Source organism: Strix uralensis, chromosome 19 (assembly GCF_047716275.1).
Source record: "Strix uralensis isolate ZFMK-TIS-50842 chromosome 19, bStrUra1, whole genome shotgun sequence".
Lineage (NCBI taxonomy): Eukaryota > Metazoa > Chordata > Aves > Strigiformes > Strigidae > Strix > Strix uralensis.
In genome coordinates, this window is record NC_133990.1 from 16,206,764 (window position 1) to 16,228,353 (window position 21,590).

At 43.4% G+C, this 21,590-nt stretch overlaps 1 protein-coding gene across 4 annotated transcripts in view; it reads right to left on the reverse strand.

Annotated features, from left to right (window-relative positions):
• The window catches only part of RPTOR (regulatory associated protein of MTOR complex 1), a 157,234-nt gene that overhangs the window by 81,834 nt on the left and 53,810 nt on the right, over nucleotides 1-21,590 (reverse strand). For all 4 annotated transcript variants that reach the window (XM_074889555.1, XM_074889554.1, XM_074889553.1 and 1 more), the window contains exons 6-7: nucleotides 17,425-17,600; nucleotides 10,869-10,928 (exon numbers count right to left, since the gene is read on the reverse strand). In XM_074889555.1, the coding sequence (XP_074745656.1) occupies nucleotides 10,869-10,928; nucleotides 17,425-17,600 (236 nt within the window). The remainder of the gene's footprint in view (nucleotides 1-10,868; nucleotides 10,929-17,424; nucleotides 17,601-21,590) is intronic.

The window sequence follows — 21,590 nt, forward strand, 5'->3', positions numbered from 1 at the left end:
CGTACCTCACAGGTCCCTGCTGCTGTGAAGCGCTGCCTGTTCATGAAGAAGTGTGACCCTGTAGGACTCACCCTCCCGGCCCAGCTAGACTCCCGTCACGTCAAGATCACAGCACACACGTGCCTGCTACAGACGGTGCGGCTGCTCGTTTCTGAGGGGCGTGTTTGCTTTTTCTTACGAAGACACACAGGTTTTCACCCAAGTTCTTTGACAACTTGAGTTCCTGAACAGATTTGTTGCAGCACCAATGCTGCACGCAGCTGCAAATACAGCATCTTGCTACAAAAGTTATTGAGCATAACCAGCAGCTTTTCATTCAAACACGAGAGGTTTTCTGCAGTTAAGAACCTTCCAACGAATACACAGGCGCCCGTGGAAATCAGCAACTTGAAAGTCAGTTCCTTAATCTAAGATTGAACATATTGCCCCACAGAAACTCAACAGCAAAAGCCACATTCTTTTGAAGTTCTATAAATCGGACGTTACCAAATCCAGAGTGAAAAGGATCACTCTGAAAAGCACCTTCTGATGAACAAACCCCAACGCTGCCGATGCCGCGCTCTGGAGCCCTCCTACCGCAGAGGCACCACAGCCGACCCCTCGCTGGCCACGGGCAAGATTTGATGCTTCTCCAGGAAGAAGCATTTACTGAATCCAGGTCTGGGTGTAGTGGGAGTCGACACAAGCTGTGCGTAGTCACTTCATAACCCTACCCAGCTGTGCCATGACAGCACCTACATGCCTACAATGTATAAAATAATAAACCAAAATTATTTTCTTTCTATTGTGTTCTTCCCCCCAAAGAAGAGAACAAATTCCTTCCCCTGAAGAGCCGGGGCCTGGCAGCGCAGCACACCAGGGAAGCAAACAGCCGGCGCTGTCACCGCTGCTGGCAGCTGTTTGTGACCCGCGGCAGCTCCTGCTCCTCCTCCATCTGGCCAACACCCCCCCCCACCCGGGAACGGCGCTTCAACCCTCACAGCATCAACATCGCGTCAGCAATACAGATCAGGAGGCTATTTGTGGTGTAGTGAGGTACTAAAAATGCTGAGGAGTCCAACTGCTAATTTTAATTAAATATTTTAAAGTAGAAAAAAGGTGGCACTAATCAATATCCGAGATGGCAGCTTTCCAAATAGCGACCTACTCCCTGTCCCTGCTCCTACGTGGGATATGCGATGGGAGTGAGTAATACGTTGGGTGGTTTGGGTTTTTTTAAGATTGTATTTTAGATAGGAGAAAATAAATCATGTAAAAAGCCAAATATTCATACAGACATCCCCTTCCTCAAACAAAGCAAAAGCAGAGGGTCAACTAGTGATTCTACTGGGATAAGCCAGCTGCACGTTACGTGAGCATTTAACAAATAAATGCTTTGAAGTGCACTCCCTCAAAAGCAGAGGGTTGGGTACAGTGCACACACGTCCTGCGGGACTGAAGGAGCACTTTGGGCTGTCACAGTGAAAGCCTTCCTGTGACTACACCCGTGCACACACACACACGCATGTGTGTGTATATTTTGGCTATAAGATGACTCGCACTTAACTTCTAAGCGAACCCGAGCTGTTGACCTCTCTCGGAAATCCCTGGCAGTGGCACACAGGTCCCTGACATCCCGGATTCTGAAGTTTTGCAGCACTATGCTCACTAGGGTTTTAACAGCGATACCTATAGACAAAAGGAACTCTTCTGTAAAATCTCCGTGTGGCATGAAGACTCATCCAATAATAAAAAAACCAAACAAAAACCCCAACCTGCCCCAAAGAAAGCCTGGTTTACCTAGGAAAGCCCCAAGTGTTTAGGGGTGGTAACGCCCAGGACTCTGAGCACGGATCCTCGTCACAAGCAGCTCAGCAGCACATCTCGTGCAAGGGAGCGAGCGGTGGACAGGGATGATTTTGCCTTGTACTGCCGAGCCTGATACTAGAACGTTTTACCTGGTATTCATGTTGTGGCATTCATTTAAATGGCTTAAAAACAGGACATACAAAATATAGAAGATGCAGAAAAAGCTTTAAAAAAAAAGATAGCAAATGAATATCATACAGCGAGAAATTTTAGGAAGTCATTCTATCTACCCTACCAAGGAACAACTTGAATATTGTGGATAAACACCTACAAGAGAGAAAAATCTTATTGCCAACAAATACTTTACACAAGTGGAGAAAGGAGGAAGAGCACTTGACCATTAAAAGAAAGGGAAGCAATTCAATCTTCATCTTTCAGAGGTTCAAGGCAGACACGCTTCAGAGGAACATGAGTTATTTGACTCTTCTGAGGAGTAACCCGGTGAAATCCTGTAGCCTGAGATATGCAGAAGGACAGAGCAGACAAACTAACAGTCTCCTCCAGGCTTAACATTTATTACTCTAAGCACCAACACACCAGAGACGATGCCTGACCGAAGCACATCCAGTGACGGTGGAACAGCAACGTTCCACCAGGAATCTTCCTGGTCCAGGATCTTGCTTTTGTAGACTGAAAAAAGTCACTCAAATTTATTTCACCCAGGAGCTGACAAAGATCTCACACTGTGTTTGTTCATCTGTAACGAGAGGCGAGGTCGGAAGCCCTGCCAGAGCACCGTGCAATGCGAGTGCGGGGACTGCAGAGCCCAAGCGCCGCTCTGCTGTGGCTCCACTCAACACACGACACTGCTGGAGGGAAGAAAAGAGGCTGTAAACCCTGCTTCAGGATCTCTCAGCTTCTGCCTCCATCCTGATCAGCCTTCCTAAATAAATACACGTTCCAGTGCTTATTTGCTTCTCATAAAAACAAAAACAAGAAAAAAAAACCAAAAACAAAAGAAACCACCACCCAACCAAACAACAAATCAAGACCAACAGACTCAGCCCTGGGCTGTCTTATTAACGCTCAAACACACAAACACAACCTGGCACTCTCAAGCACAGCTTTTATTCCCTTGAGAAAGTATCAGAGATAGGATGGGGAGGTGTCAGAAACGTGCACCCAGCCCGCTAAGACATCCTATGGATTCAATCCCAACGCAGCCCAGCTCCCCTTCTGTAACAAGTTTTCAGATATTAAAAGTATCAAGACAAACTACACGACACAAGCGCTTTCTCGACAGCAATTTGTTCTGATATGTATAGCAGTGCTATTGCCATGCAGGTTCAGCTGAAGCACGTTCCCTTGCATAAATATAGTTTCTAAACCAGCTAGAAATTAACATCTTATAAAAAAATTCCTGTCTGTCTTGATATCAGAGGAAAAATATAGATCTCTGAAACAGTGTTTGTTAACCGATCCCCCAGAGCAAGCAGAGGGAACACAAGGCCACACAGCCGCTCTTGTGAGGATTTCACATAAATATTTGCATTGCAGAACACCCTCTGCAGCAAAATAGCAGCGTTTCATAAGTCAGAATGTTATTAATTAGAAACCAAAGTGATCCTTGCTGAGATTCCCCAGCAAGCCAAATGCTGAGCCTAAACCATTCGATGGCCACTTTCAAGCCAGTTTTCAGTGGAGATACGTTGTTTCACAGTAGAGTTTGAATCCTTACACCAGATGGAGAGTTCTGTGCACAGTTCATACTAAATTCCCTTTATTAAATGCAGATTGCAAGTTGATACGTATCTTACTGATGGTATGAAGTAGGAATGACAGGCTGAAATCCAAAGTTGCTGCCAGCAGCCCAACCTTAGACACTCCTCCTGACTTGAATATCTGCTTCCTTGGGGAACAGGTATGCTGCTTATTTTTCTATCGAAAGACTTAAAATAGCTACTCATCAGTATAGTATAGATTTTATTTTGGATTTTAAAACGCATTTGGTATTTTTTCACCATACAACTGTCCTTTCTAAGACTGGCTGCAAGATTCATAGAAAATACAACATACAGCTGCCTACGAGGGACTGCAGTCAAGAAGCAGAGATTCATAGGATGGCATTCTCACTTCTTATGTGGCATCGGGTGAGTTCATTTTCTTTCTGCCCTCATATATATAGTCAGGAAGATACTAATTTTGTACCTAGCTCCAGCATTGTGAAGATTAATGCTGTTCAGTGCTTTGAAAACCTATGCATTAGGTGTTAATGGTGAGGGCAGAGCGAGCGCAGGGAATCGCACAAGAATGAAAGGCAATACATTTCCCTAACTGCACAAAACCCTACCAGAGCTCTCAGGTTCTGAACTGGCACTCGGAAGCAGCCATTAGGAGGAAATTGGCAGCAGGGCTGTTCTCTGGGCTGCACACAGGAATCAATTAAAGTTGGAACAGTCAGCGCTATAAATCGGCAGATGAAAATAAACACAACGTATTTTCTGTTCCTGGATGGGACGGCTCAAACTCTCATCCCAGAAACTGGAGGACACTTTGTAATACTCAAATGACAAGCTGAGTGATCCAAGGAAGGCATTTTCAACACAATATTACTCAATGACAGTAGATCTTAATCATCTTTGAGAATTAAAGTTTAAGCTTCCAAAGGCAACAGAAGAATGATTCTCACCTCTCAGGTTGCTTTCAAAGACACTCTGATGCTAGGGACAGCGCATCGGCCGACCCCCACTCCAACCATCTCCATGCACTACAGCTCAGAGGTACCACCCTCCCAGCCCAGCTCGGAGAGTTGCACCTCCACACTACGCTAAAATAACCACCACCACCATATACTAGAAAGTCACAAGACACACAGAGCAACCTCCTATTTGTTTCTGGGCAGTTATAAATATTTATTTGAAATAATCAAGGGTTTTTTTAAACATCAGCTATACCTCTCTTAAAAACATAGAGGTCACTTTTTGTAGAGCTCCACTACACAAATTTACTTAACGTCATTTTTCAAGTCAAATATTTTGGGGTGAGTACATTTCCCTCATACAATGTGCTCTTTCAAATCTCTCCTGTGGCTACAAACTAAAGCTTCTTTTAATTTCTACTTGCGCATGCATCTACATAACCAGGAAGTTGCAAGGCTCCAGAAAGTATTTTTCCCCACAAGGAATATTGCTGTCGCCTTGGTATCACTTCTCCTGATGTCCTTCACATTGTGCTTTGACAATCAGCGAGAGCCTTTGACAGTAAGGACAAAGCAGACCTCGTTTGTAAAAACTACTTTTGAGGGAGGGGAAGAAAAGGAAAAAAGAGCAAGCTGTCTCAGCTGCTCGCTGCAATTTAACATCTCCAGCCTCTCAATTGCTTCTTCCATCAACTTCCTGACAGACGCCTTTACAGAGACGTAAATCACGGCAGTCTATTGTGAAAAGTGAGGACTATGAAATGTCAGGGTCACTAAAGAGCTCATGCTAGGTGTAACCATCAATGTCCTTGTCAGAAATTTAGCAAAATCCCATGAATCACTTTAATTACAGGGGAAGCATTTACTTCGAAGCATGCCAGGTTTTCCCTTCAGATGGGCTCCGTCATTATCTCTACTTTTAGAATATAATATATATATATAAAACATCAGGATATGCCATATCACACTTGGACTTCAAAAACCAAGATGCTTTGGTACTGATGTACCTGCGAACATTCGCGATAAATTTAGTTTTGGGAAAGAAAATAACGTAAGTACATTTCACTTATCGCTCTTCCCAGAAAATAAGGGGGAGCACACACCAGAGCAAAGGGGGTAACAGCAATGCAGGCAGGGTACAGGCTGCAGGAACCTCCTGAACTGGCAAGAGCTGCTTAGGCAGGATCAGCAGAGTTAACGTGCCCAAAGACAGCGCGTCCTCATCACGAAGTAACACGCGTGATACAGGCGTGTTGTGATCGGGCTCCTGAAACCTTGGCAAACTGCTTCAGAAAGACAAAACGTTTGAGGTTCTTAAATTATTTGTTCGAGAGTGCTGTAAAGCTTTGTACACTAGTGTGCAATCCTGTCATCTCGCTGGATAAAGATATGAGAGAAGTGTTGCCATGAAAACCATCCTTTTGAGGATGATCTTCACTTTGTATTTACAATAGGCTTTGCCTACACTAGAGACTGATACCCTCTAACAATGGCGATTTAATTAAATACTCCATTTCAATAAAACCAGATTTATTACAGAAGAGAAACTTTTCAGAATAACATCTTCAAAAGCAAAGTTTTTCCTCAACTCAAGTACTAATGAGTGATATGTTACCAACAGGTGGTGTGGCACAGCATCCCCGTTCTACTGTGGCTAATAATACTTACTAAAACACTCACATTCTGAAATAAGCTCTAACGCCTTCTACTGAATTTTCTAGGAGAAAAAAAAAGGGGCTGAAAGCTGCCTAACCTAGGTCTAAAGGCAAACCAAGAATTATAGTTTTCCCATTTTAAATAAAATAATAGATATTAAAAAAGCCAGGCTGCAGTATTTCAGAATTTGGACTGGCACACGGTTGATTAAATATCTGCAAAGACATCGACCCTTGTGGCAGCTGGGACAACACAGACCTGCTACGGAGAGACCACGGTCCTGCCAACAGCTGAACAATCCTCCTGCCTTCAACCGCCTTCAGTCACCTGCCCAAGAGGCAACAGTACTTGTCCCTGTCTAGTCCTGCTGAAATGACAGAACTTTTTTCTTGTCACCAAAAGCCTTCCTCCACCTAGTCATGAGTCTGGCTGATCTGTGCCAAGCCGATACACCAGCGGCTCTGGCAGCGTTCCCCCGCACCAGGTGGGCAGCGTGTTGTAGAAGGCAATACTACATCTTGTGGGAAATACAATTTCAATTTACCATTTGGCCTCATTTGCCTACACAGCAACAATTTTGTTTAAATAAACACAAATACAATCAGTAAGATTGTTACCACACTTTGACAGTTTTTGTCTTTCTGAGTTTTTCAAACAAACCATCATTTCCAGTGACTTTCCACACAACAAACTCTCTTCCAAGGCTGATGTGCCCAACTTCAAAAAGTCAGCAAAAAGCTGCTCTTCATGTTGAACTTTGAGGGGGAAGTGCTCAAGCAATACCCGTTGAACCCCGAGCAGCGAGCGGAGCGGCTGGGACCGGGGTGCTCTGGGCGCTCCCCCCTTTACCCACCCCCTCAGCCTGACCGGCCACCCCGGGTCGCTCCGGCCCGGTCCCAGCCTCCAGCCGCAGCACGCAGCACGCCAGCCTGGCACGGGAAAACTTGCTGAACGGGGCTGGAGCAGCCGACGCTGGCTACTGGGATCACCTGGGAAAAAACCGACGGTACTAACCAGCTGCTCTCCTTCGCCTGCCCTCCGGTTCACCAGCCTGAAGGCACCTCATTAGCCAAGTGCTGACAGCATGATGCACCAAAGGTATTTGTTACATTACAGTATAATTTCTACATTTTCTCCAATTACGTTACTTTTGCCATGTGATATCTTGGGATTTTATTTTTCCTACTTCATCTTTAAATTGGCTCCCACTGAACCATTACTCATCAATAATCAATAAGACATTAAAACATTAATAATTTCCAGTCTGTGACATTCAACAATACTTAAAGTGGGAACAAAAATTAATTCTCGTCTCAAATTTGTTATTTCTAGTGATTTTTATAAATGGATTTTGTGCTGGTGAATGACAGCCTAGAGATGGGCTCTCTGCTCTCAGAACAGCAACAGCACACGCCGCAGCAAGACTGATTTCTCCCACACTGCTCCTGCCTACGTGAGGCAGAGCTGACATTCAGAAAAGGTCCTTTGTCACAAACCCCTGACAGCAAGGGACTAGACTCCTTTCCAGTTGTGAAAGTGAGCGGTGGTTCCATATTCACGTGGGCACCCGAAAAGCTTGTCTTGCAAGCGGCCCCACCAGAAGCATGAACAGCTCTCAGGTCACCAGGATTTTTGTTTAGAGAATTCCCTCCTTCTGCAAAATGGACCCAGGGAAAAAAAAAAAAAATCCCTGGAAAGCAATGTACCATCCTTGCTCCCCTGAGAATGTGATTTCGGGGGGGGAGCCTAATGCAGCAGCATAGATTAAAGCATTCCTGTGCACCCCTGATTCTTGGCACCCAGCTTTGTATTCCCACCCTACACCAAGTTGAACTGTTCCTTAGGATTTTTTCCAGAATTTTTAAAAAGCAGAACAAAGGCCCAGTTCATTTCCCTCAGCAGCCACAGAAGTTGTTCCAGCAGAGATGACGGGGTGGTTTCTGATCAAGCAGAAAGACCATCCAAGGCAGTAGGAATGCCCAGCATTGATGCTGCCACTGAAGAGTCTTACAAAGTGGCAGCCAGAGGTTCCTGAATCCCCAGTACTTCACCAACATAATTTTCCTTCCTTTTTTCTTTACATTTTACTGTCTGGCTCCAGCAAAGATCTTTTTTTCTAAACTAGCAATTATTTTGGCTTCATCTCAGAAGATCAGCAATACAAACGCACATCAGGATACACCACACGTTTATTCATCAGGATGCTGGTTTAGCCTAGATAATTAGAAATCTGAGCCTTTCAAAGAAGGTGCACCCTAATTTAGTCTCAAAGTCTGCAGCTTAATTGCAATATAAACTCCTTCTCCAGTTTTAAAGACAACTAAATTATGAATTACAATATACACACAGGCAATCCAGAAAGTATTCTAGGCTTATCTGGAGACTGTAATAAGAAATATGTTTTCTATAACTGATATATGTAGCAGATTAAGATGATGAGGATGAGGTTTAAATATTTGATATCCACAAGAACCTCATTCTGGCACGCTTTCCATGAAGACAGCCTTTAAAGAATGCATGCGTGCTGTGGTGTTAACCAACAAGAATGAAAATACTGAAGAAAATTCTTTTTTTTTTGCCAGTAAACCATTCTTGAAAGAGTATTTAACCCTCAGCAACACAACCGAGTGTTCAGTGAAGCCGATTCTTGAGCCTCCTGGCTCAGACCTTCACTGACCCTCACCATATGTTCTCTGACCAGATACACTCTTGTAGCAATATGTTAATTGCAATTAACATAATATAGTCATTGTTCTGGAACACATTTATCCAGTGGCCTGAGGTGATCTGGGTCCACGCTGATGATGAGCCCCTGGGTTCGGGAGGAACTTCTCCTTACCTTTGCTGTCCAACAGCCAGTGGTGGCCAGAACAACACCCCCCTCACTCTGCCCATTTACACAACAGGCAGGGAACTACACACCTTTCTGCCACTTCAGGAGCATCTAACCTTCTCACACCAAGACACCCTGTGAGCACACCTCTGAGCACACAGACAAAGCAAGCTTGGCCCCTGGGTAGATTTCCTCCTGGCTTCTCATCTTAAAACCAAAAGAAAAACAAACCCCACACGTTGTCACAATGGCTTTTAGGGAAAACAATATCCAGTGGTGGACCCTTTCCTAGACTGACGCATCTCTGAAAACCACTCTAACACTTCCTTTGATGGATGGGGTCCTGTCTCTATTTTAGTTGTAAACTGAAGAACTATTTTTATTTTGGTAAGATCAGTGCCTCTGAGATACAGCTTTACAAGAATCACTGCTCAGCTTCCGCAACTGAGATGAGACAGGATAATCAAATTTTCACATGTAAAATTAGCATGATTAAATACCTAAATGCTCCTGATGAGTATTCTAAAATACATATTGTGGAAGAGCTAGCAGCATTGAGAAGCATTTTTAACCTCATCTGAATGTAAAACATGCAAGTTAACATGGAATGATTTACTAAAGCAAAAACTGAAGAAGAAATTTTAGCTGATGCAATCTTACCCTCATTGCTTCTGCTCTAACAGATAATTTGCTATTGGCAGCATGGGCAATGAATGATTGCTGCACTTCGCTACACCATGCAGAAGCTTATTAAAAAACAAGGAAGTATGATAATATATTTCTATTAAGAATTCATGCTTATTATCCAGGTTCCTGTTCTCCTCACCCCTTTCAGGACGCCCTTCAATCCTACAGTTTTCATCTTAGACAAAAGATGATAACTGGACTCTGGGCATCCACGTGTCAGAAGAGTTTTAATTAATCTCAACAACAGTATTTCTAGAGTCAAAATTTCTCAGAAATTGAATGAATGATCTTTAATTAATCACTCCCAGACCGTTTATGTGTGTGTATCAATGTTCCAAGAATAGGGCTTTCAAAACCAACCTGCAGGGAGCACAGAACTCCTGCATCTAGTGGCTGCAAGAATCTACTGCCCTGCCTTTAAGAATATGCTTCCCTTCTAAAAAAAAAATAAAAATCTTAAATAACAGCAAAGACTACAGTGAACAACAATTATTCTTATTTCAAAGTCTACCCTGTTTGTATAAACTGAAGTAGAATTTGAAGAATAGTCGTCTTGGTTAATCAGTTTGCCTCGGCTGTCTGACAACCAGTAATTATGCTCAAGTATTGCTTGGATAAAAGGATTATAACAGGTTTCAGTGACGTTAAGCCTGAAACATAACACCACTATCAGACAAATAGCAGGACAGCGCAGTGACGAAGTGACAAGCAGTATTTTTGGTGAAGAGCTTTTCTGTTCATTAGTTGGTTTGGGTGACGTGGGGTGTACAGCTCGCAGGGCTGCAAGCACGTCTCCTCTGTCGACGCTCCCACGGTCAAAACCCACCCCGAAATCAGCCACACACGGGGCTTTTCAGTGCTGGACTGCCAGGAACGTGGCCACAATCTGTTGTCATTTCTGTGGCTAGTCCAGGATGACGGCAGGAGCGGCGAGAGCTACGACACTCTGACCTCACGGCGCTGAGCAAAGCCCCAGCACAGCCGGAACTCCCGGCTGTGGCGCTGCTCCCCGAGCAACTGCTCACTTTTATGGCCACTGCTTATTTCAGCAACACAGGGTAAGGCAAGAAATGACAAATACTGTAGGTGCAGACTCTGTGAGAAGCTTTCCGAAGAAATTTCCTCACAGACAAGCAAGAGAAATGCTAGAAATAATGAGGAAATTAAGAGCAACAGGAAAGAAAAAAATCATAAAATTTGGCTTACTTCTCTATTAAATCCAGTGTGACTCCTGGCACCAGTCTGACACTCTTCTGCATACAGAACCTGTGGAGAAGAGAATAAAAATAAAACATACTAATTGAATGTTTAATGACAAGGTTCTGTGGAAAGAATGTGGAAGGAGGCTTCTTTATTACAGAGCTTCTGCTTTTAAAATGGTGTTTGGGTAGAAAACTTTGCCAGAGCATAATAAGAATCAAACAAGGCCCTTAATATTTGTCACACTCATGATTATGCGGCGATTTCCATCGTCAGGTGTCAAAACCGGGGTATTGTAGCTGTCACAGTGACAAGTTTTCCAACACATAGCGGGGGGGAAAAGGGCTCACAGTCATCCAGCACGGTCCCTCGGGAGGAGCAAGACGACACGAGAGCCGAGGAGGTTTATGCTTCTGGAATAATGATTAGCGTTGGCTGGGTTTCCCTGAAGAGATTTGGCACTGCAGGCAGGAAAGCGAGAAAGGGAGGGAACAAGAGGGATGCGTCAAGTTCAAGCACCTCAGTTATTTAATTAAAAAAAAAGTGCTGACTCCATTTCCTCGGCATTACAAATGCCACTACTCCAGGAGTGCCAGCCCTGGAAAATGCAGAGTCCTCTTAGCACTACCACTGGCTGCGCCTAGAAAATCCCCAGAGTGGCTAAACCCAAGGGAGTGTGGGAAGAGCAGGTGACTGGCAGCCCAGCTTCCCAGCGCCTGCCTCCCTCCTCCAAAACCCTCGGGGCCACGCAACCCTCGGGGCCACGCTTTGTGGCCTGGAGGGCAGGAGTGGGAAACAATAGATATGGGAAGAAAAATCAGCAAATTCAACTTGAGAAATTACTTCCTCAGTGATATCACTACATTCCCAGCCCATTTTCCCAGTACTTCAGAAATTCACTCTGTTGTTTAATGAGGAATTTACCTTACACTGGTGGGTGAGGTGCTATTGAACCCCTACACTTCGCTCCGCGGGCAGTGGGGGACCGGGAGGGCTCTGCTGCCCAGGAATCCCACCTCCCGCACCCAGCAGCGCCCCCCCTTTCACCAGAGCCCCGACATCCACATCCCAAAGGTTCTTGACCAGGTAAAGGGGAGAACAATTACTTCTTTAAAGACAAGATGGCAGAGCCCATTTCTGAAGTCTTGAGGAGCCTCCAGTTTTCCTGTGGCATCCCCTGCCTGCGCGGCATCCATTACTGCCAAGAGCAGGGATGGGCTCTGAAAAGCTAAGTGGTCTCCAGGCTGCTTTTCTGATGTGTGCATCATCCATCATAAAAAAAAAGTCATAAAGCTATCTATGAACAATACAGTGGGATCCCTAAGCAATCTGCTAGAACATAAAAATCTTACAACACTGCTTTACAGAACCACGCAGGGAAATACCCCTCTCAAACCAAAATGCAGGCGGGATTCAGCACAGCAGAATTAGGTCACTGGAATCAGGCTGGAGTCTCCCTACAGACCGAGGATGCCAAAAGACTTGCTAACTCCTCTGCGCAATGCCTCTGTCTTACAACATAACTGAAAGGGACCTTAACAGAGCCAGCACAGCTTTGTACTGGTACCCATTTGCTTTCTATAAAGAAGAGTCCCACTTAGAGCCATGTCACACGGTATTCTGTATTTACTTGGGAAGGCTCTCATCCGAGCCATGATTTCACCTAACCTCGCTCACTCAGCAGTATTTTACAGGCTCACAGATTGACAGGGCAGCGCTGCACACGGCTGCAAGACACAACATAAAAAAAGGATGAGCACCCTAACCCTGCTCAGCACAGCCAGTCTCCTCCGAGCCACGCGGCAAGCGCTGGAGAACTGACTGCAGAGCGCATCTGCCACCGGGCAAACAAATCCATTAGCCTCCTTTTTGCAAGGATTTTTCCTAAGCACAGGGCTTTTGATTACAGCTTCTTGGATTAGAAACAGAAATGGCAGGGAAGCAGCAAGTGCTTGCTGCTGTTGTATATACTGGGCCTGTTACAGTAAAAGCCCCCACCACTGCCCAGAATATTTTGAAGGAGATTAGTTCATTAAAACCCCATCTAAACAGTAGCAGACTATCTGCATTTCCTAACAAATACTGATTGCCAAGAAAACGTACTCATAAACAACATGTTCCTCATCCTGTATCTGCAATCCCCTTTCATCCCTCCAAGGCTCTAAATGTGATGTCTCAAGCGTTGGTTGGTGTTGGATCACAGAATCACAGACTGCTTCAGGTCGGAAGGGCCCTTAAAGCCCATCCAGTGCCACCCCCCTGCCACGGGCAGGGACCCCTTCCACTAGCCCAGGTTGCCCAAAGCCCCGTCCAACCTGGCCTTGATGTGTCATCACCACAAACGTCAGGCAAAATATGTTAGAGACACGTGTAAACACACCAGTAAATGCCAGGCAATAAAGAAGAAAACCAGAAAAACAGAGAACAACGCTCAGCAGGGCTCTGCTCAGATATCACGGGAATACTCTGAAACTCCATTTAGTTTTTCTGAATAAATTTGGGACAGATGATTGGCGCAGTTAACCCCCCAAAATGTCAAGCAGAAATGCAAAATGAATACATTAGGAAAAAAACACTTTAACCATTTCATTGACCCAACAGAAAATCAGCTGGCACAGGTCAAGTTCTTTTTCCATGCACTTACAAGCCTGCTGTACCAGCGTTCCGCTGTACAAACTGCCTAGCTGGAATTCCTGAGTCTGAGCAGTTCCCAAATTTTTGTTTCTTTTTGGTTTGGGGGTTTTCCAGCACTTTTCAGGAGCCCTATTACTCTTTTATGAGTGGGACCTCATGGTTCAAAGCTATAGGGTCCTTAAGACAATTCAGACAAGCACAGCCTGAACCCATAATTGCAGCTTGTTTATGTCTTAAGGGACTGATGACAATACAAGCACGTGACGCACTACTGATCACAACTTCCAATATAGTTGCTTTTTGCTTTAGACGGTGTGAGACACACAGAGCTGCGTAAAACAGCGCACCAAACAGCTACTGATTTCTGCCCGCTTCTGCAATAGCTGCATCTACTTCCTGATTAGTGCCTATCAGTCAAGATTAACAATCCATACAGCTTATCTCTAAGCTTGCCTCATATATAGCTATATATAGTTACAACATATATTTGGAATACGTCAGCTCACAACAGTCACTACACACGAAGATAAGCAGTGTAAGTTGGCCAGAATTCATACAGCAGCTTTCTGGAACCATCAGACCATCACTGAGTTTCACACCCCACATTCCAAAGGGCACGACTGACCTGTGTTTCTCTTACCAGCACCAGTTTTTCTTCCCCTGAAATTAGACTGAAGCAGATGCAGCTGCAAGCCCATTTGATAAGTGATTTTGTCCATCAGTTGTTTACTTAAAATACAGAGCACCAAATGGGATGTATAGAAATTTATTCATCAAACTTCTATTTGCCCATAAATTCAGTATGTGAAACCTCATCAGCCTGTCAGTCCAGAATTGCAAAAATGTTTGATTTTAAAAGCAATTCTGCAGGGTTCTGGATCAGCTGTAGTGAAAGGGCCAGGCGGAAGTAGAGGAGAAGTTTTAATGACAAAGGTTTACATCTTTACTTTTGGTTAACTGCCTGCTTTAGGACCCCAACACAGGGCTCACATCAAACAGCTGGAGTGCAGGAGGAGGGCCTGCCTTTGCATGTCTTATGTCTAACAGCAGTGAATAACAACGCTCTGCAAGCAAGCGCTTATTATTTACAGGACTTGCATGGATAAAAACACAGCCATAATAACGCCGATCAATAGGGAATAGAAAAGGAACATAATCTTCCTCAGAGAAGAGGGGAGAAATTTTTTTCTGTGCAGTAAGCACCACACGTAATCATTAGATGAGATGTAGCAGGAGATGCTTTACCATCCGGGAGGTCGCCTGGCATCCACCAGCGCCAACCCCCCGACAGCCAAGGTTGAGAGTTTTAAATCCTTCCCCTGAGCTGCATTTTCACAAACGCGTTTCCTGTCAAACACAAAGGACACACAACTCTGAGATATCTCATGCTTATGCCAGGTGTGGCTCTGCTTGAGAACCTGCCCCGATCACCCCCTCAGCCACGTTCCCATGGAGATGAAGTAACAGAAAATTCTTGAACAGATCGTAATATCCAAAAACTCCCCTTCTCAGTATATATAAACTGTGCATTAAACACTGTTGTATTAAAAAAAAAAAACACCAAAAAACCCTCTTACAGAGCCTCAGCATTTTCACTTTAAATACGGCACAAACTGTGAAGAATGGTTCTGGTAAGTACAAGGGAAGGAGAACCCTGAAGTCCTAATGCCAACAGCTTTCACTTCACTTACAAAGCTCCAGTTTGCTATAAACCAGTTAATCTTCGGTAGGCATCAAAGCCCACGCTAGGGACTCTCACAAAGATGTAAGGAATTCATGAAAACAACAAGAATTAAGTGGTGTCACTGTGTCCGCACAGTATTGATTTAACACACATGTACAATAACGAGTTGTTCAGAAGATCCGCAAGCCTCAGTGTACCCGCTCTGAGAAGCGATTGTTTCATTCTTCTCTCCACAGTAACACGGTGTTTCAGTGAAAACATTCTCCGTAGAACTTGAACTTAAACCTCTATTTGCTGAATCCTGTGTCACTTTATTTATTTATTTATTTATTTGCTGCAGACTCCATTCAACAAGTAATGTTTAAAAAAGCATCATCTGTATTTACCAAGTTGCATTCATTGTCATCTGCTCCCACCCTTGAGCTAATCAGGTGGAACATTCAGTTACATTTCAAAGTCTTTCTCCATAGATAAAACCAGCAGAAATCAAAACTCCTTCACATTTGGGCAGTGATCCGATAGCAGCCAGATGATAAAAGTAGTTCCCTGAAACCACATTTTCCTGGTTATAAAACACAGTATTTCTCAAAGTTCCCCTAAAGGAATATTGCCACATAGTAACTTTCTTTAGCTTTTAAAAGACAAGGATTTATGCAGGCAGCTTGAGAATTTTCAGACAGCAGGCTGAGCTCAGAGCTAGCCTACCAGCACCACGTCAGCATCGGGAAGAGCAAAGTAGCAAAGCTCCATGTCAAGAGAGTCACCCCAGCAGCGAAGAGCTGCCACGTAACAGCTATACTGGACCTCAACCTCCTCTCTCCTCCCACCTCCCCCGAAGGGAAGCACACCGTTCTCTCGTTTAGATGAGATCAGATGTCTCGGGCTCATCAGCAGGCTCAATCCTGCTGCATACCTGCCAGCGCTCACTCGTGAGTTCTGACGGGTGGTTAGTATAGCAACCAGCCTGGGATCTTAGAAAAACAACATAACGTTTCATTTTTACAACAGAAGAAAGAAAAAGTAAGATGAAAAAGATTTTAAAGCTATGAGAGGAGCACACACTGCCTAACCTATTTAGAGTTTGCAGTTCCTTGATGAAGCTCTAGGCTTGTCTCCCATTCCTTCAGACTCCTGGTCCATGGCACCTGGGTCAGAAAAATAATTTTCTCCCTCGCTCTCTCAAAACCTCCCCTTGAAAATATTCCTAATGTCGCCAAAGCTCTTAGTCCTGCTTTTCAAAATTATCCAAGATTTCTGCCAGTGTTTACAAGCTGTGACTCTTTTGTGAGAAGATACCCTGTGAGCTCACGAAATCAAAAAAGGGACAAAAGAATTAAACAGATCTTGTGCTGTCCCTCGTGTGAGCAAGAGGTATCAGTCACCAGAATGTGGTCAAATTAATTCAGTTTGTTGCTTATATGTCAGAAAGCGTATAAGAATTGTAAGTTATTACGAGTATCTCCAGAAGACAGCTAGGAACTCTTGAAGCCGTGGGGACTCAACCTCTTGCCATCGTCTGCAGCGTCGACAGGTCCCGCCTGCTTTAACCCAGCCTAGCAAGTGACCTGAAGTTCTTCATCCCAGACTACACGTTAACTGTGAGCAGATCAATCAGAGCAGGAACGAACTGATGGACCTACGTACTGCCTGGGTGCACACGCTGGATTCCTCGTGCCGTGTCCTCTGCTGGCACCACAATTGTTTGTGATTGTCTCTGTTGTTGGGTAAAAATATTGCTCTTCGAAAGCTCCTGCTATCTGTAGCAGTCTTTTATAACTTTCTGCCTAATTAACTTGGTATGTCATTCCACAACATCTTTCTTTGGTTTATCGCTCAATTTCTTTCACTACATCATTATTTAATACTACTGTATTATTTACAGCCACTGCAATATTTGGAATATGATTTGTACAAAGGACAATTTACAAAAAGTTGTATCACACTATGTACTATTTCTGCTCTCTGAAGAAGCAGATATTTAATTCCCAGAACAGTAAATCCCTTAATCTGAACAAACCTAGATATTGAGCTGGAATCTAAACTGTAATAAGTAGAAGATAACTATTTTCACCTTTCTAGTTCTGATTAATAAAATGCTGTCCCAAATGCATAATACAAATCCTGTAATTCAATATTGCAGAGAAACTTTAGGTTAGATGAAGCATTTGGATTAACAAATCTATTATTTCAACATACAAGCCATAAAATTACGTGCTTGCCTTCAATATCGGGGAAGATACTCACCATCTCAGAGCGATTTTGATCGGCGTAGTAAGGCATGATGTGAAGAGGTCAGCTGGCAGATCAGGGATCATGGGGAGCAGCTCGTTGGCTTCACACGCTGCCAGCTGGATGCAGTTCTTCATCGATGGCGGCAAAGGCATTTGAGCAAGCGGATGGTTTGGGTTGATTGCAGCCACCTGGAGAGATCAGGGAAATTACTCAGGTGCTGAATTCAGTAAAGTTCATTTCTATACGGTTTGGTAAATAACCAGTGAAGAGCTGTCCAAGTTCGATGGTCTCTGGATTCGGAGAAATGTACGGCTACGGTAGCACCAGCCGTAGTTTAACTCACATACAACTAACAGCATTTAAGTGTATTTACCATAACACCACAAACCAAAACCAGCAACTTGCAACAGACTGAACAGTGATCACCACTTCAGAGTCTTCAGTTCACATCTGCCAGCTTGGAATCAAGCACTGTAGAAGCAAGTTGGGCTAATTATTCTTTCTTCTACATTTAAGTAAAAACCATCCTTCCTGTGGCTCATAACCATTCACCACAGATGGCAGAATAGCTTCAAATGGAAAAATACAATTAATTTGGCTGTACTAGGCAGCATTTCCTGCCATGGAGCGTACAGATGACTCTTGCTGGTAAGCCAGAAGAATAGTGAACTCCCCGTGTTCTCCCCATACGTCTTTCTGCTTCACTAGAGCAAAAAGGTCAAGCTGGAAAAAGGAAGAGAGAAAATTACCGTATGCAAGTAGAGAGGTCATCTTCCACCACAAAGAGAAAAAGAAATGCGCACTGCCTTCTGCAGTGCAAATATTAACATATCAGCAGACAGAAGTTTTAATCAGTGCTTTAGTAAAAGGGCTCAAGGTCCTTTTGCATATTCTTCTGGATGGAAAAAACATGGTAACTTCTGCTCTAAGCAGCAAATGTTACACTGAAAAATAACTCTAAAGGAAAGCCTTTGCATCTCAAGATCTAGAACTGTTATAAAAGACATGAGTTTCCAAGGCTCGATTGGTTTATATTTAATTGGGCACAATCACCTGTTTAAAATACTCAGAACTGAGAGACATGTTAGTGCAGATTTCATGCCAGCCATGGACTGCTGGAGCCCATCGGTCCGATGGTATTTGTGCATATGCAGACAAGAACCAGCTCTGCATAAATGTTACTCAACTCTTTCATTCCACATGCTGTAGATTAATTTTCAAAAGGCAAGAAAGAATGGGAAACAGAGCAAACACCTACACGGGCATATTCAGCACTTTTTTAAAATCAGGGTCAAGTCTGCTGTGAAAGAGTGGAGTTTCTAAAATTCTGACCTGCACTATGGCAATCGATCTGTCCAAACATCAGTCTGTAAAGCAGAAATACCATATATACCAATATTCCCATTTTTCAAAACCACAGTGATTCTCCTAATTAAAATTTTGATTATTATTTTTGAGACTAATAATTCAGAATGAAAAACACAGATAATCTCTCCAGTGCCTTTGTGAAACAGATAAACAAAATAAACACTTCAGCCACCCAAAATTTTGATCTATGATTCTCAAAGGAATAGGGGAAAGAAATGTAACACATGCAGTGTCTTCACTGCCCTTTCATGGAAGAGTTAGAGAGCAAAGACCCATCAAGGTGATCTATATGCTGTGTTACCAAGTTAACAGAAGGACATTCTTTCAAAGACCAACACTTCAGCCAGTTTCATTTTTTTTGCCAACTGAGTAAGGCGATACAGTTGACTAATAAACTAATTCTTTACCATCTTGACATGTGAAAAATTCTGTCTATGTGCAGAGGAACTCCATTTGGTGTCCTAGAAGGGTCGATGGGGAACAGAATACTTGTGTTACAAACCCAGAGCCTGGCACAATCACACACCTCTTGTCTAGCAAAGCAATCTGATAAGTTATGGAGAAGTTTCAGATGCTATTTCACAAATTCTGCAGCCTATTAAGTTTTTTGATTCTTTAAATATTCCATTCTAATTCCAGAGGCAGCAGTGACACACTTTGGCTTTCTCAAGTTGTCCAAATTAGCTAAGACCTGTCCTTGCTCACAGCTGAGTCGTGCTGCTCTCAGCAAAGATTCATTCCTTGGGTGGAAATGAAGCCACCCTCAATTCATCACTTGTCCTCTAGTGATATTTACTCTCAATAAAATTAAAGCTGCATGCTAATAACAAAAAAGAGGTAATTGAAATACTGGAGAGATATTTCATTTGAGGGGAGAGGCATGAGAGACAGTGTGGAAAAGCATTAGCTCTTCACAGATTTATAAATATAAAACAGTCAAAGTGCTTAGCTACGGCTGTTCATTTCCTAGAGAAAGACTTGCCCCCTGGGCATCCTCATAAATGGGCTCCGTAGGTGGGAAGTACATTTAGATGGATTTTCTGCTTTCTGAGTAGTGTGAAACACTGACGACTTGACATTTGTCATGATCTGGTAGTGCCCCTCAGTTCTGACGGGGAAGTAGCTCATACTCCAAGACCTGCTCAACTCTTGGCTGCTGCACAGTACGATGAACTACAGAAGCTGTGACACGTGCACTGTAAATGTGTGTCCATTAGGAGATGAACTATTAACAGCCATAAAATGAACATAGAATACCAGCTAGTAATTACAGATCTTGTCAGACTTCATGGAATAGCGATGTAGCAAAACATTCTTTTACAAGTAAAAGAAAGGAAGGGGAGAGGGGAAAAAAAAAAAAAAAAGGTCAAGTAAACCCCTTTTTGCATCCTTAGAACATCCACTGAAGTGATGTTTTCTAGACTGCTTGGTTCCCTCTTAAATGTAACTTTTAATCAGGGCAAGATATGGAAAAAGTTGAAGGCTAAAGAAAGATTTAAAAGCATCAACTGGCAAAAATGTATTCATTCACAACTCTTAAGAATAGTAAATAAACTATGTAAAGTTACCATATATGAAAAGTTATCAGAATTATCAATACGCATTTATCTACAATCTTTAACTGTTGGTTTTTTAATATGTTTCTGTAAGCCACCAGTTAGATGCAGACCTTGCAGCAGGTCATAACTAACTCACAACGTCTTCCAGCAGAAACACAGTCTCAAGGCAAAGTGATGCATATTGTCCCGTGTAAGCTTTGTAGTAAAAATTCCTCCCCATCAGCAGAGCACTTATTGTGTTACTTACTGTTATTTCACGGCAACTGACAATCCCCAGCCTTTCAGACAAAATAATAGTGGTAATTTATCAATTATACTGAAAAATGCTATCGTTTCTGTAAGATGGTGGTAATTAATTTGTTCTGAAAACAAATTCTAGCTGCCCAAGCTAAGGAGCACCCAGGTTTGCTACTTGCAAGCGCTCTGACTATCCGGAGGATGAGCCAATGGATTTGCAAGTATTACTGCTTGTAATTATCAGAAAGGGAAACAACATATGTATTTTAAACCGCTGCTACTGAAAACATTTATGTACCTATATAATTAAACCAAGAAACAAGCACTTGATAGAAAGCCAGCCCTTTTTGGAATGAACAGACATGTTCAAGGTAAACTTGGGAGGAACTCTGCCCCAAGACAGAAACCAGGAGTTGTTATTTCAAGTGCTGACCAGACCTGCCAGCTTCACACAACTCCTGCGGGGAGAATCCTCCTCCCCAGTGGAAGCATTAATGCAGCTACAGGAAAGGAGATGTTCCTCTCTCCCAGCAGATGGTGGCTTAGAAAAACTCTCCCCCCAGACATGATGCTAATGCCAGATAACATTCTGCTGTGCTGTCGTTAAGCTAATTTTTTGAGAATTAATGTTGCAGATGGAAAAATAAAAAATGTGGGTTCCTCAGCTCCAATTAGGACTAGTTAGTCATGTACCCTGCTGGAGGGGAAGCCGAACAGGCACTCCCACCGCAACACCCAATTCCTACACAGGCAAGAACAAAACAAGTTTGTATGCAGCTGTTCGGTACGCTGTTGAAAAATTCAAGCAATAAAGTTGAAAAATCAAGAAGTTGTATCTCGTGCAGCAAAGCACACATCTAGGAGACGTATTTCAGCTTTCACTTCTGTACATCTCAAATGCGCCCTTAAGCCAGCAGCCTTTTTCTGTATGGCACAAGTATGAGTCAGAGGAAACGCCATGTCACAATTACACAGAAAATTAATCAGAAATAACCAGCCGACTGTTTTGTCATT